This window comes from Oryzias melastigma, linkage group LG15 (assembly GCF_002922805.2).
Source record: "Oryzias melastigma strain HK-1 linkage group LG15, ASM292280v2, whole genome shotgun sequence".
In the NCBI taxonomy this organism is placed as follows: Eukaryota; Metazoa; Chordata; class Actinopteri; order Beloniformes; family Adrianichthyidae; genus Oryzias; species Oryzias melastigma.
The window spans coordinates 26,433,745-26,446,947 of NC_050526.1; the positions used below are offsets into that span (position 1 = coordinate 26,433,745).

Below are 13,203 nucleotides of genomic sequence, written 5' to 3' on the forward strand. Positions count from 1 at the left end.
CATAAATGGCGTATACTTGTAAATCATTTTTTGTAAGGCTCGTGTACCTACAGTTGGAAGAGACTTGTTGGGAAATGTCAAAGTGGTGCAAATCTCCCAAATCTTGTTCCAGGCTTTTCTTTCGTAGTTATAATATATATACAAAAGACTTGAGGTCATATAATTCCTGTCGGGCACAAACCGCATTTATTAATTTTTCCTTTGTGATCACTTTTCAAAACAGTTGGTATTTCCGTGTTTTGAAAGGACCCCCATCCATGATCCAAGTCCCTGATTGGTCAAACTTTGAATTGGTTTAACTTTTAACGCACCTGAAAATAGTCTTAAAAATGTACAAATCTATGTGTAAATGTGAGTTTTAATGTGGAAACCCAAACATGTAAAACATGTACGTTTATAAAGACCCTTCATTGGAAGTGGCCACTTGAACCTTCATTGCTATTGTTTGTGTTTGCTACAACCTGTCGCCCGCAGCATACCCATAGAAAAATGTGCATGAAATTTTTCTTCTATGGGTTTAACTCTATGACCTTGATATTTTGTGTGAACTCTGTACAGGTTTTCCCAGTTTTCTGCTCACAGACAGCCCATATCCACCTGTAAGGTCAATTGTGACTACGGCTTAATGGGATGTGGCGTCCTAGCAACCCAAGGTTTAACCATAGCCAGACTTTATTCTTCTTTATGAGCTAATAACTGCATCTTGGTAAACAACAGCTTTTCTGGAATCTATGAAATAACTCTTAGAGCTTTTTGTGACATTCTCCCTGATGCACTGATAAAAGCCTTCATGGGAGCATGATGCATGCATTCACTGCCTATGCAACTCTTTTAAATGGTAATAGTCATCACTGGAGAACAGCTTCCTTTCACAGCACTAATATGATGAGATGGGTGCTGGATGCACAGGGGCAGACAGGCATAATTAAGGTCTCTCCCTGGAATGTAATCTCTCTTGGAAGAGCCTGCTGGAGAGGGGGGAGGAGGTGACAGGAGTGCACGGAGAACAAAACACTCTCCATCTGGGAACAGCCAGATGAAGGCCTGAGAGCCGGTATTCCGCTGGGGAGGTGAGGAGGGAAAAGTGAGGCAAATGGGAGGTAATGCTGGGCTGCTGGAACCAGCCAGCCTCTTTCAGCTCCCGAGCTATTCAGTTCAATCCTCTGTGGAGCCCTATCAGAGCTGGTGACTGCTCCCGGTCCGTGCAGGAAGATGATGGCATGAAAGAGGGGAGGGAATTGCGAAAGGGACAGAAAAGAAAGCGGGAGCAGAAGATAATGGATGTTTGTTTATTTCGCTCAGAACTGAGAAGCAGTAGCCAGGGACGATCGGTTGCTAGGCACACGCACACTTTCTATTTTGCTCCACATTCATGTCATTATTATAGTCAATCAAATCTGACATTTAAGTCTTACAAGAAAAACGTGCGAGGAAGATAAACTAAAAAGACGTCTATTCTGGTCTTTATAAGACAATAAGCAGGGGAAGTGACACTTGTGTTTTTAAAACTGTCAGCATAAGTTCAACCAAATCACTGCTGGAATTTACATTTGAACTTTTCATTCAAGAGCCCTAATAACAGAAAAAAAACAGCAGAACACTACTTTGTTCTGTAAAGACAGGCCTCTCAAAGCATGACAACACATGAGAAGTATTAGAAGTATTGGATTAATAAAACTCAGAGATTAAGGCGAGTAAATACTGGAGTACACTGACGTACCTTTGAAAAAGTCAGACATTTTCTTCTTGTAGATGGTAAAATCAGTCTCCAGGAAGACGCAGAAAATGACCCGTGTGATCTGCACAGAAGAACAAGATGGACAAAGGTTTCCCTGTAAATTATACAGCAAGAAGACATGCTAAGCAGGTGGACAGTTTTAGAATAACAATAGGAATTGAAAAACAGATTATTCTTCATCTTGAAAATTTACAGAAAACTGTACAACCAGGAAAAAGAGAGGAGCATTCGAAGCAAACGAAGAAACGTCAGAGAAATGTAAAACAAAGCAATCATTTATGAACTCATGAACTGGGATTTTCTTAGGTTTAATATGACAAATAAAGCAACAATAAAAACTGAAACCACGAACGGCGTATGGCCAGGAGGCTCTAGCCGCCCTCTTTTTCCCCACCCTCCCTGACTGATTGGCTGCTTCACCCCCCTAACATTCCCCTTCTGCCCCTGCCACCCAGGTCAAAGCTGCAGGTTACAAATTAATAAAAAGAATCTCGAACATTTATCAAAATTCTATATTTTCTGTTGGTTTTATCTCCATAGCAACCATGTTATTTTTGGGATGCCTGAAGGTGACGAACAGGTGTATGTCATTTTTAAAAGAATCTAAACAAGTAAACTTTTGCATTTCCTTGACAACGGATGGTTTTTGTTAATTGCCTAAAATCTTCATGTCATATTGTTTAGTTCATCTTAGGCCAACAATCCATGTATTACTTTTTATAAAACTTTGGTGAAAAATATGCAAGCAATAAAGAAATGAAAGTGTCTATTTGCATGTAATTTTCGGAAAAGGTGCAGCCAGACCCAGAGTAAAGGGTTAAGGTTAGGATTATGATTACAGTTAGGGTTAAACAAGCCAATTGTTTCTTCGGCTGTCTCTGCAGCTCACGGCTCCACCAGGGGATGGGTCAGATGGGGAGAACACATTTCACACATTTAGGAGCGTGACAGTTAATGGGACTTTAACTTGAAGTTTAATTTTAAATACGCTAAATCCAGCCTTGGACACACTTAAAATGCGTGCGGGCAATGCAGCAATGTGATCTTGACTGCACATATTACGTGTGGCCGTCATGAATTTCCATCACTCTCTCTTTGTGAAGATTGCTCAAAATAAAGTTTTATTGTCCCATATTGTGAAAATGCGAAGATCTCCAAATTTCACATTGTGCCGTAAAATGGCCCCAAAGTCGTGGCCATCCCATAATAATTTTAAAACTTCCTTTTGATATATGACAAGCATGTCTTGGTTTCCTTAGAGGATTTTGAAATATATATATATTTTAAACCCCATGAGAGAATTTGGCCCCATTTTTTTTTTTTGATGGTTCCTTTCACTGTAATGCATCTTTCCCCCCCCCTTTTTCTTACTTATGTTTCTTTTTATTTAATTATTTTGGGGTGGGGGCTGGGTGGGATTAAAGTGGGTCTACTAAGCCCAAAATTCATTTCACTGGGTAATACAAGTGTGAAAACTTTGGTGAGTTTTTGAGTATGTGGCGACTATGACAAAGGCGCAGTAAAACAGAATAATGGCAAAAACAATCTGGTCCTTTTTAGTCCAGGACGGCTGCGGGACAGAATTGAAAGAGAAACGTTAACACATGATTTTTATCCTGCTTTTGGATAAACTTTGAAAGGGATAGAATTCAAAGTTCATTAATCTTGTAGAAAACAGAAAGCTTTTGTAAAATGTCTGAACATTTATTGGCAGTACATTACCCAGCCCACCAGCACCGTGGGTGGATAACCAAAGAGCTTTCTTTTACTTTGAAGTTAGCCAAATAGCTCAATTATTCTTAGAATTCATCCTTGACACAAAGATCAAAATTAGAATATGTTTACAAAATAAAACCAAGCATGTTCTCCAATAAATTTATTTAATTAGCTATGAAAATTACAAACTCAAAGCACTTTTAAATTATTTTAGCATAAAAGCGAATGGAGTTTGCAGTGATGAGCAAATGTCAGAATATGTCACACATCTGTCAGATAATAAATGATTGTTTTTTTGTTTTGTTAAAACAGCACATAAAGGTTGAATACTTAACAGGGAGTTGTCCTGAATGGCTGTTATATGTCTGTTTCAAGGAGCTTTGTGGAGAAATGATGGAGACGGAGGTCAGCAGTCCCACCTTTACCCCTCTGCGTTGCATGTACCGGCAGCATTAGCCACAGAAAGCCATAACCCACCACGGCAGCAGATAATTGCTTGACAGAATGATGGCAATTTAACACAAAAGCCATAACGGCAGCCATCTGCCAGCCATCCTTCTCAATTCAAGATAGTGATATTCTTATTGGATAAGGAAAGCTAACAGCCCCATCCCTGACCCCGCCGATGGGGTCCAATTTAAAGAGGCCCCCTTCTGATACTCATATAGACATGCAGCTATAAATAGTTTATGATCAGCGCTTTGGAGTAAATGTTAGGAGCTGGATTCTGGCTGCTAACATTTTATTTTGCTAGATGTCTTGCGGGGCTTTGTTCATAATATGTAGACTCTCAAACCTTCAACAATAGAAAGCTTCAAGTGCCCTTTGAAGTGGGGGGGCTGACTGACAAACAGAAAAAGTGATAATGCGCTAAGATGGAGCACACCACTGAGCGCAAGAAGGCCACAGGGCAGCTGCTCCACAGGAATTTCAAGCAGACTGTTTCTGGTACACTATTATATAAAACAATACTGTCAACTGTACAACAGAATATTTCCTAAAGTCATGCATCATATACACAGGCAAGCATGTGCAGATTTAAGCCTTTGTCACAACTACTCTTGCAGGTGGATATGAGCAAACCTCTAATTAAACTGTTGGCACGAAGCAACCCCTATATGACCCTTCACAGTTCTGGAAAACCCCAAAACCCCAAAATCGTACATGTCAACCCTCCATACGGATTCATGTGATCAAGGCTTTACACGTTCATCCGTCTAATGGAGAATTTGGTTTAACAACATCTAAATGAAGATTCATGAGTCATGGAACTTCCTAAGTTAATACAATGTAACAAAAGTATTTCCCCTTTGTCTTCCTAGCTGCAGCATCTTCATAGCCAAACTACACAGAGGGTTATCTGGTACCTGAACACAGGTGCTGCCACGGCCAGTGTGGGTAATGTCAGGCTTTACTTAAACCGGCACAGACGAGTGGAACATGTAGATATTTCATTGAAGGTCTTAAGATCAGAGGTCCGGTGTTTCTGTTGAAAACTGTGTATGTTGAGCGAGCACCCTGGAGTTGCCAAGGTTGAAAAAGTTAATGGAAGACTAATTAGAAAGCTGGGATCACCGCATGCTAACCTGCCCACTCATTACTCATCACTGATTGGATCCCGTGGCTGCAAACTGGAGGGATGGTCGTATTGATAGAGACGTGCTCTGCACAATAAGTTTGAGTGTTGGGAAGACAAGAACAACTTAGAAAAATAAACAAATTCATATATATTTTTTAATTACTTGAGTTACAAATAGTGAGAAAATGTCCTTTTCCACGTTATTTTTCATTTTTTTATGAATGTATAAGTATAAAAAAACAAGAGAAAGATTTTACCATTGAATAAGTTACTCCTTTACAGTATAAATACAGAAAAAAACTCATTTAAAAAATGTCAAAATCAACTGTTAAAGATTTCAAAGTATTATATATTTAATTTATATATATATATATATGATTTATATTTTACAACTGTCTATCACTCTCCAGGTGAACCAGACTCATACTAGTTGGCTAACAGATGGGCTATCATTGCTGGTCATTGATTGGAGCAACTCAGAAAAAAGAAACAAAAAATTGATTGAAAGATTTTTTTTAAATATTTTTTCTAAAAAAGAAGGAAAAATGTATTTTTATTATATAAAATTGTTTGATATAATATATAGTGAACAAAAAAAGGAAAGATTCTGCCTTTAAGTTACTCTGTTACATTAAAAATGCAGTTTTTTAATCTATTTTAAAAAATAGATTCAAAAGTGTCATATACTCACTTGTTTTTAAAAAAAAATACTCATACATTTATACAATACATTAGATGTACATTTTGCAGCTGTCTGTTGCTCAACAGGTGCACCAGGTCATACTATCTAGACAGGAGCAGCTTAGAAAACTCGACAAATCAAACAAATACATAGATTATTGAATGCCATCCATCCATCCATCCATCCATCTTCTTCCACTCATCTGGGACTGGGCCGCAGGGGCAGTCTTCCCTCTCCCCGGCCACTTCCTCCAGCTCCTCTGCCCCAAGGCGTTCCCAGGCCAGCCGAGAGACGTGGTCTCTCCAGCGTGTTCTGGCTTTTCCCCAGGGTCTACACCCAGATTTATTAATTTTTGATTTTTTTTTTAAAAGATGGAAATTATATATTTTTTTAATGAAAGGAAATACCTTTAGTGAATGCGTAATTTTCAAAAAACAAGCAGAGTATGAAATCTTGTCTGAAGTGAGCTAATTGAAGCAACAAAATCCTAGCTTTGGATAAGTTATTCCTTTAAGATAAAAGTGCAGAAATAACTAAAAGTTTAAAATCAACCTCAAACAGATTCACTTATTTAATTTTTTAATATCTACATTCGATTTATATTTTGCACCTGTCTGTCGCTCGCCAGGTGCACCAGACTCCTACTAGCTGGCTAACAGATGAGCTGTCATTGCTGGCCACCCATGCCCATAATTACATAGAGGGCACTCGCTGCGGCATCCAGCATGCAGACTCCACGCACACATTTTTACTTCTTGCATTTCCGTCTTCATTCTGTCATAAACAATAATAGGAACACGTTGCCCTAGCATGTCTGCTCCAGCTGGAGCCCACACCCATGGGAGATTTGTGTCTCTGTTGTACACTTCTTTGTTATCCCGGCCGGGCTGTTGTCAAGCTACAATTCCAGCATCCAGATGGGGAAAAGCAGCATGGCGCCAACGTTCATATTTTCATTAAACCTTTCTTTTTTTTTTTTTTTAATAGTTTTTAAAGTTAGTAAACATTGTACAAACAGGAGCCTGGTACAGTCAGAGAATCACATTTTTAAAAACACGATTCATCTCTGACATGTAACATTTGAGTGTTGAGTCTGCGATCCCGCCTTGATAATACATGCCATTGTTCAAGAAAGATTGAATAATTCCAGCAAATTATCGTGGAGCCAGATATATCCCCCCATAAAACACAGCCTCCTCGCTGCATCATCAAAGCTGTAATCAGCAGGCACTCATCCCTTTTTCTGTCAGAAGCGTTGGGTTGGATGGAGGGTTCACTCTGCAGCAGGTGGACCATATCCAGGCTATATTACTGAGGTAATTACACACAGCTGTGTCCCTCTCACCACTGGTACACAGAAAGTGCTTGCTGCACGGAAAAGGAAAGCTCAAGTCGGGCCTCGCATGTCTGCAAAAAAACACTCAACCAGATTAATTTAAAACCATCCTCTGATCCATGAAAGGACAACTACACTGCTCCCAATCTGTGATATTTCACATTCCTTTTCTACAGAAACTAAGAGATTCGCCGCGTGGCACTGCCGACGGCAGCCGCCAACGGCAGCCGCCAGGTACCTGCACGAGCTGCTCTGGTGAGACTGTAAGCGGTTGCTTTATTTGACATTGATTGACCTCTTTGCAGACAGTGCTCCAGCTCCACCTGCAGCAAGCTGGAGAATTATCATTTCAAAGAAGTGCCCAGAAAAGGTTATCCCTTTGAACAAAACGCCTCCATCCATACATCAAAGGGCGAGACGAGCTCTTTGAGAAGACATGGTTTGGACCAAAAGCCTGGGGGAAGTGCAGGGCCCTGGCTCTTCTTCCAAAACCCAGCTGACATTAGAAGCTCTTTGTATCATCATGGGGGCAATGGGATAATCAATGGAGTCAAGTTAATACTGCAAAACACATCCCAAGTTCAGACTAATGTTTATTTGCACAATTATGAGCAAGTGTTTGGCACAGTGTGACTAAATAGAAGTGATAAGTTTCTGGTGTGCAGATATTTCATTAACATAAAACATAACGAGTAACTTCTGGAGCAGCGAGGAGAAAACATCTAACAGAAACTGCTGTGCTGTCAGATTTGGGAAATTCCATGTGATGATACGTTCCTAATTTGTATGTTAATCCAACAAATGCTTAATACGCCTCAAATATTTTACACATTAGAGCCGAACAAATAGATCTCTCAGTGTTACTCGGGGTTCACACTGCTGCATGGCAGCAGAGATGAAAATTGGAGTACATCATGCTTGAGACTTTTAGCGTTTGAGTCCATAATTTTCAGAAATGACTGTTTCAAACTGAAAAAGACATTTTTTTAAAGAGAAATGCTTTCAGAAGAAAAACTCAATTTATTACCAGGATTTTTTTTGTTCAGAAATAGAATGGTTTTAGTGTATCATTTTTTCTGAAAGAGAACTGCAGACAATTTGGATTTGAAATACCAGAAAAGGACCAGTATTATTTTTATAAAATTAATTAGGACAATACATATTAATCAACGTAGCTAAAACACAAAACAAAAAAATCCATATGACACGCCTGCATCTTACCGACTTCACCCTTACGTATTGTATAAATGTTTGCTACAAGCCTTCAGCATTTCCATAGAAAAATATGTGCAAGAACATTTTGGCTTTATGAGCTCACCAAGCAGTCTGTATCCACCCATAAGGGCAGTTGTGGCTAAAGCTTAGTTTGATAAGTAAAAATCTCAAAGTTTTTACCACGTGATTTTAAAAGTTAAATTTAATTTAAAAATATGTCATTATATATACATAAAAGTTTTAAACTTGCATTAAAAACCCGTCTGACATGACTGGATATTCGGTAAAAGAACCACGATAGTAATTAAAAGCTCTGCCCAGCAGCAGTGCACTTGAGTGAAACGTCCGTCCCTGCAGAGCCTTCAGGTTCAAAACACCACAACCACGCTTTGGCACGCAACCAACAGTGCTGCAGGCTCCACTGACAACTTCACAACTCCAATATCGATGGTCAAATAAATATAATCATGGAATCCTTGCGGTGTTTCAGCAGGGAATAGTTCAAATGCAAAGGGAAATAAATGGGCTGTGTCTAAAGCCTGGAAGATGGGGCAGCTGTGAACGAGGTCAGGGGGGAAGGATGAAGGACAGACTAATATGAGGGCTGCACCTTTGATCCGAGCACTCGCTGGTAATGAAGTGACCTTTGACGAGACACTGACCTATAAGAACCTCTTCTGATGAGGCAAAATGCCTTTGAGAAGGAATATGGAGGGCTGCACCATAACTCCTTCCAATGTACATTATAGATGGCATTAATGTTGACAAATAAAGACATTTACACACAAGTATTGATCAAAAAATCGTATTTATGTTTAGAACTTGTTATATGACATCTCTTAAAATTTCACAGAACCTACATCTGTATGAAATATTTTAGCAGCTGTACCTTTTTCTGTTTAAAGGTTTCTTGTAACTTCAGCAGAAATCATTTTCCATGAATGCTGCTGTCGTCAGTTTCTGACGACCATCAACGCGCAGATCGCCATCTCAGATTCTCCCTTCTCTCAGATTGAAAGGAATTTATTCTGCAGTTTTAAAACGTTTTTGTTTACGTCTTCAGAAATGTCCTTTTGGTCTCCATGCACATTCAAAAGCTATTTTTGTTTACAGTAGTTTTTCTTTTTGTCCATTGCAAGAAGGAAAGAAAAGTGAGGAAAGGGAATTTTGAATGTATATAATCTAAAGTGTCACCATCTTAGAAATAGATGGAAGCATCATCAAAGAACATGAGCACTTTTATTTGGAACCAAAAAAACTCAACAAATACTGAAGCAGCCAAAATGTCAAAGCATTTCTCCTTCTTTCCTCGTCACATGATAATAAAAATTCATAGACTTTGTTCATTTTTGGGCTGAAAGGCAGACTGCTGATGACAAAGGTGCTTTATTTAGAACATTGTTTTGCCTCATAATTTGCACAGGTGTAGGTGGAAAAACAAAATATAAATGAGTAAAGGTGTTTCTAAAAAGTGCAATGGTCGGCAAAAGGAGGTCTACAAATAGAAGTGGTTTTATCACGTTAAAATTTTTACTGTGTAAGAAATGTTATAGAAGCACAGACCTAAAAAATGCTGTGGACTGCCGAAAGAAAGTTTCAGGGTACTGTAATAGAAGAGCAAGGGTAGATTGAGAAACGGCTGTCACTGAATACAAACATGGAGATTCATCTACATCAGTGTTACGTATCAAGTATTATAAGTATTTCTATTTTCAGCCATATTTTCTTTTAAAGTAATGGAAAAACATGACCCAAAGAGTTTTTGCTTTGTGAGCAGACAGAGGCATCGTTAACTTCTCACTCATTTTTTAAAGCTTTATATTAGGGGTGTCTATTGGCAAGAATCTGGTGATATGATACGTACCGCGACATATCCCAACAGTACCAAAAACAAATTTTCACTTTTTATTTTAGAGTATGACTTAAAAAAAAACTAAGTCATACTAAGAAGTGCATGTCTCATACCAACAAAAACTGCAAGGGTGACTGATCCAATGGTTCTCGCGAGATGAAGAACATTTCTTCTTGTATTTTTGCTTTAAAGACCTAATCTTTTTGTCATTAACGCGCATGGAATACTTATCCTCTTCTCCTATGATAAGATAACCCCTCCTCTGGATAAAAGGGAGAAACTGATAGTATATTTTCCATTATTTAAAGACCCACTCCAATGAAAATTGTGCTTAAAGTTGTTTTTAACATGGTCATGTGGATTTTTTTTCTTTTAATAATGGAGGACATATGTAAAGAAAATTAAGCTCAAAATTGCATTTCTGACTATTTCTTAATTCAAATTGTTGTGAATCAGGAGCAGACAAAAAATGCAGTTTGAGGGTTGTGAGGGCTCTGAGGTAGCGGTAGAGTGTGAACAGAAGGATGATGGGAAATAAGGTACGCATTCTCCAAACCAACTGTTCTACCCAAAACTCCGAGACGAATTTCTTATGAGCTCTAGCTGCTCTATGGAAACTAAAACAACGCACAAACTGTATAGAAAATCACTAGAAGCACTTTAAAAATAGATCAAAAGATGATCAGAGTGGGGCTTAAAGTAATTTCTCTAATGAAACAATTTTTTTGGGATCATGATCTATGTACTTTTAACAGCATAAACTTAAAATGGGGAATTCTAGTCTTTTATTCTAAGAATAAACGTAGAAAGTCTGACTTTTGTTACACTTAAAAAATGTTATTGTTTGTGGGGGAAGCACAAGCTTTTATTTGTGTATATAAATGTACCTACTTTGAAGATATTAAACTTTTTTTTAATAATACATATTATTTCAGGACATGGTATTTACATTTCTCAAACCAATACACCACAATGAGTGTTTTAAAACTGATTTCAAGATTAAATTTTCTCTTTAAAGAGTAGGATCTCACTACTTATTTTAAGAGGCATAAAATAAAATATCATTTTCGTTGCAGCCATAGACAGTCTAATAATAATACAGTCAATGGTTGCAGTAGGAATGTTAAGTTGGGGATGTGAAGGGCTGTTAGAGAGCATTTCGCAACAGGGAGGGGAAGGGAGGCGGGGTCACTCTGTGTCAAAGGCCCCTCCCATTACTCCGAGATAAATTTCTAATGAACTCCTGCAGCTCCGCAGGAACTGTCATAGAAAAAACAAAGCTTTTTATTTAATTGTTTTAGCTAAAAACAGCATAATCATTATTAAAACACCACTGGGAAGACAAAATTAATCCAGCATATGTGTTAGAACAAACAGGTGGATCCTCATCAACTGCAGATCTAATTCACCACCTGACAGCAGTTTGTGAGACTCAGCTTGTGTTTGAGGAGTCCAACAGCGCAGGAGCTCCTCAGGGAGATGTACTCACACTCTTAATCTTTCCCTTTGTAGTTTTTCTTTAAGTGAAGCTCAGATGCTAAAACAACTTTACATTTAGCAATGTGTTTAATAAATATTAACTTAATGAATGAAAACAAACAAAAAAAAAATTATATCCTACCTGTTAATCCTTTAAATGAATTTCTACTCACATTTATGGTCCTAACATTAGAAGTAAGTATCTATCGATATATCTATTCCATCAAACGTTTATCATTTTGTTTTATTCTTTCTCTTTTTCAGTCCATCCTGCTCTACCTTCTGAGCTAAAGCTGCTCCGAGATCTTTGAGGGTTCAGCAACAACAGAGAAAAACTTATTTCATATTTGCTGACTTTCACTAAAAATGCAAACGTCACTGGTTTTCAGATAAATCCTTTTGGATGCTGGCCCTTGAGTAAGCAGGTTTTGCATGCAGTGATTTTGACTGACTGGGATGTCCGGTTTCTTCTTTACAGCGGCATGTCTGCCCGCCTGGGCCTGACCAGTTCCGAGGAGGAACTATACAACGAGACTCCAAAAGGAGGTTCTGTCATCTTAACTCAACCTGACGAGCAAACCAACACCCGTTTACACAAGTTAAACATGATCTGCTGCCTTGTGCATTCTTATGAAGCATTTGCTCGAGCCTTTTAACTGTAGAAGATAAAAAATCTGGAGCATGTTGGCAGTGTTTTGTCCTGCTACACAGAAATGTTTATCCTTTTGACTATTTTCTTGTTTTTATCTGCATATGGAGGTCATTTTATAGAATTTTCATTTCTTAGAAAAGACTCTTTTAGTTGATTTTAAATGTACTTTCTTAAACACAGCTATCATCACAGTGCTGATTTCCTAACAGAGCCCATTCAAAGATTTACTCGAAGTTCAGGCAGAAAACTATACTTTTCTTTGTATTCATCGACATCTTAGAATTTTCTTTGGAACGATTGAACCTTCAATAAATGAAGGGGGATCGCACCCACGAGTGTTTTTGAGAGGGAAGATTTCTACACAGCAAAAGAACAAAACAGTATTTATGCGACGACCATTATGTTCAGAAGGGGCACAAAGTTTACAGCGTGAACAAATGTGCTCGCAAGCCTGGATCTGGGTCTGGGGAGGACATATGTCTTACTGTTTCTTCTTAGTTGCTCAGTCTTGACTTTTAAAAATATGAAAGCAATGATGGTGTTATAGCAGGATCGTATATCAGATTTGTACTTGGAAAGTCAAATTTCCTGGAGAAAATTTTAAAAGATTAAAATAAACATTAACAAGAAACCTAAACTAATGTTTATGGACAGAATTACTTATACAAAAGATCACTTCCAGTTAAAGCACAAAGACTAAAATCGGTCCTTATTCTTGTATGTGAAATAAGCAGCTATTTTTTAAAATTTATTTCTGATTGTTATTTATACTTGCTATTCCCCATAATGACTACCTGGAACTACCTAATTATAAAGAAGCCTGCTAACCTGGAATTCCATTAAACAAGGACTATATAAAAGGAAACTAACTTAAAGGCAAAATTCGAAAAAAATAAGTTCAAAACCCATTTTACACAGGTGATGCTGTGAATTAAGTATGAATAGGTGTGACAA

The 13,203-nt window shown here is 38.1% G+C and overlaps 1 protein-coding gene across 1 annotated transcript in view; it reads right to left on the reverse strand.

Moving 5' to 3' along the window:
• The window catches only part of macrod2 (mono-ADP ribosylhydrolase 2), a 416,332-nt gene that overhangs the window by 39,747 nt on the left and 363,382 nt on the right, over window positions 1–13,203 (reverse strand). Inside the window, exon 9 of the mRNA XM_024296698.2 lies at window positions 1,721–1,799. Within this exon, the coding sequence (XP_024152466.1) occupies window positions 1,721–1,799 (79 nt within the window). The remainder of the gene's footprint in view (window positions 1–1,720; window positions 1,800–13,203) is intronic.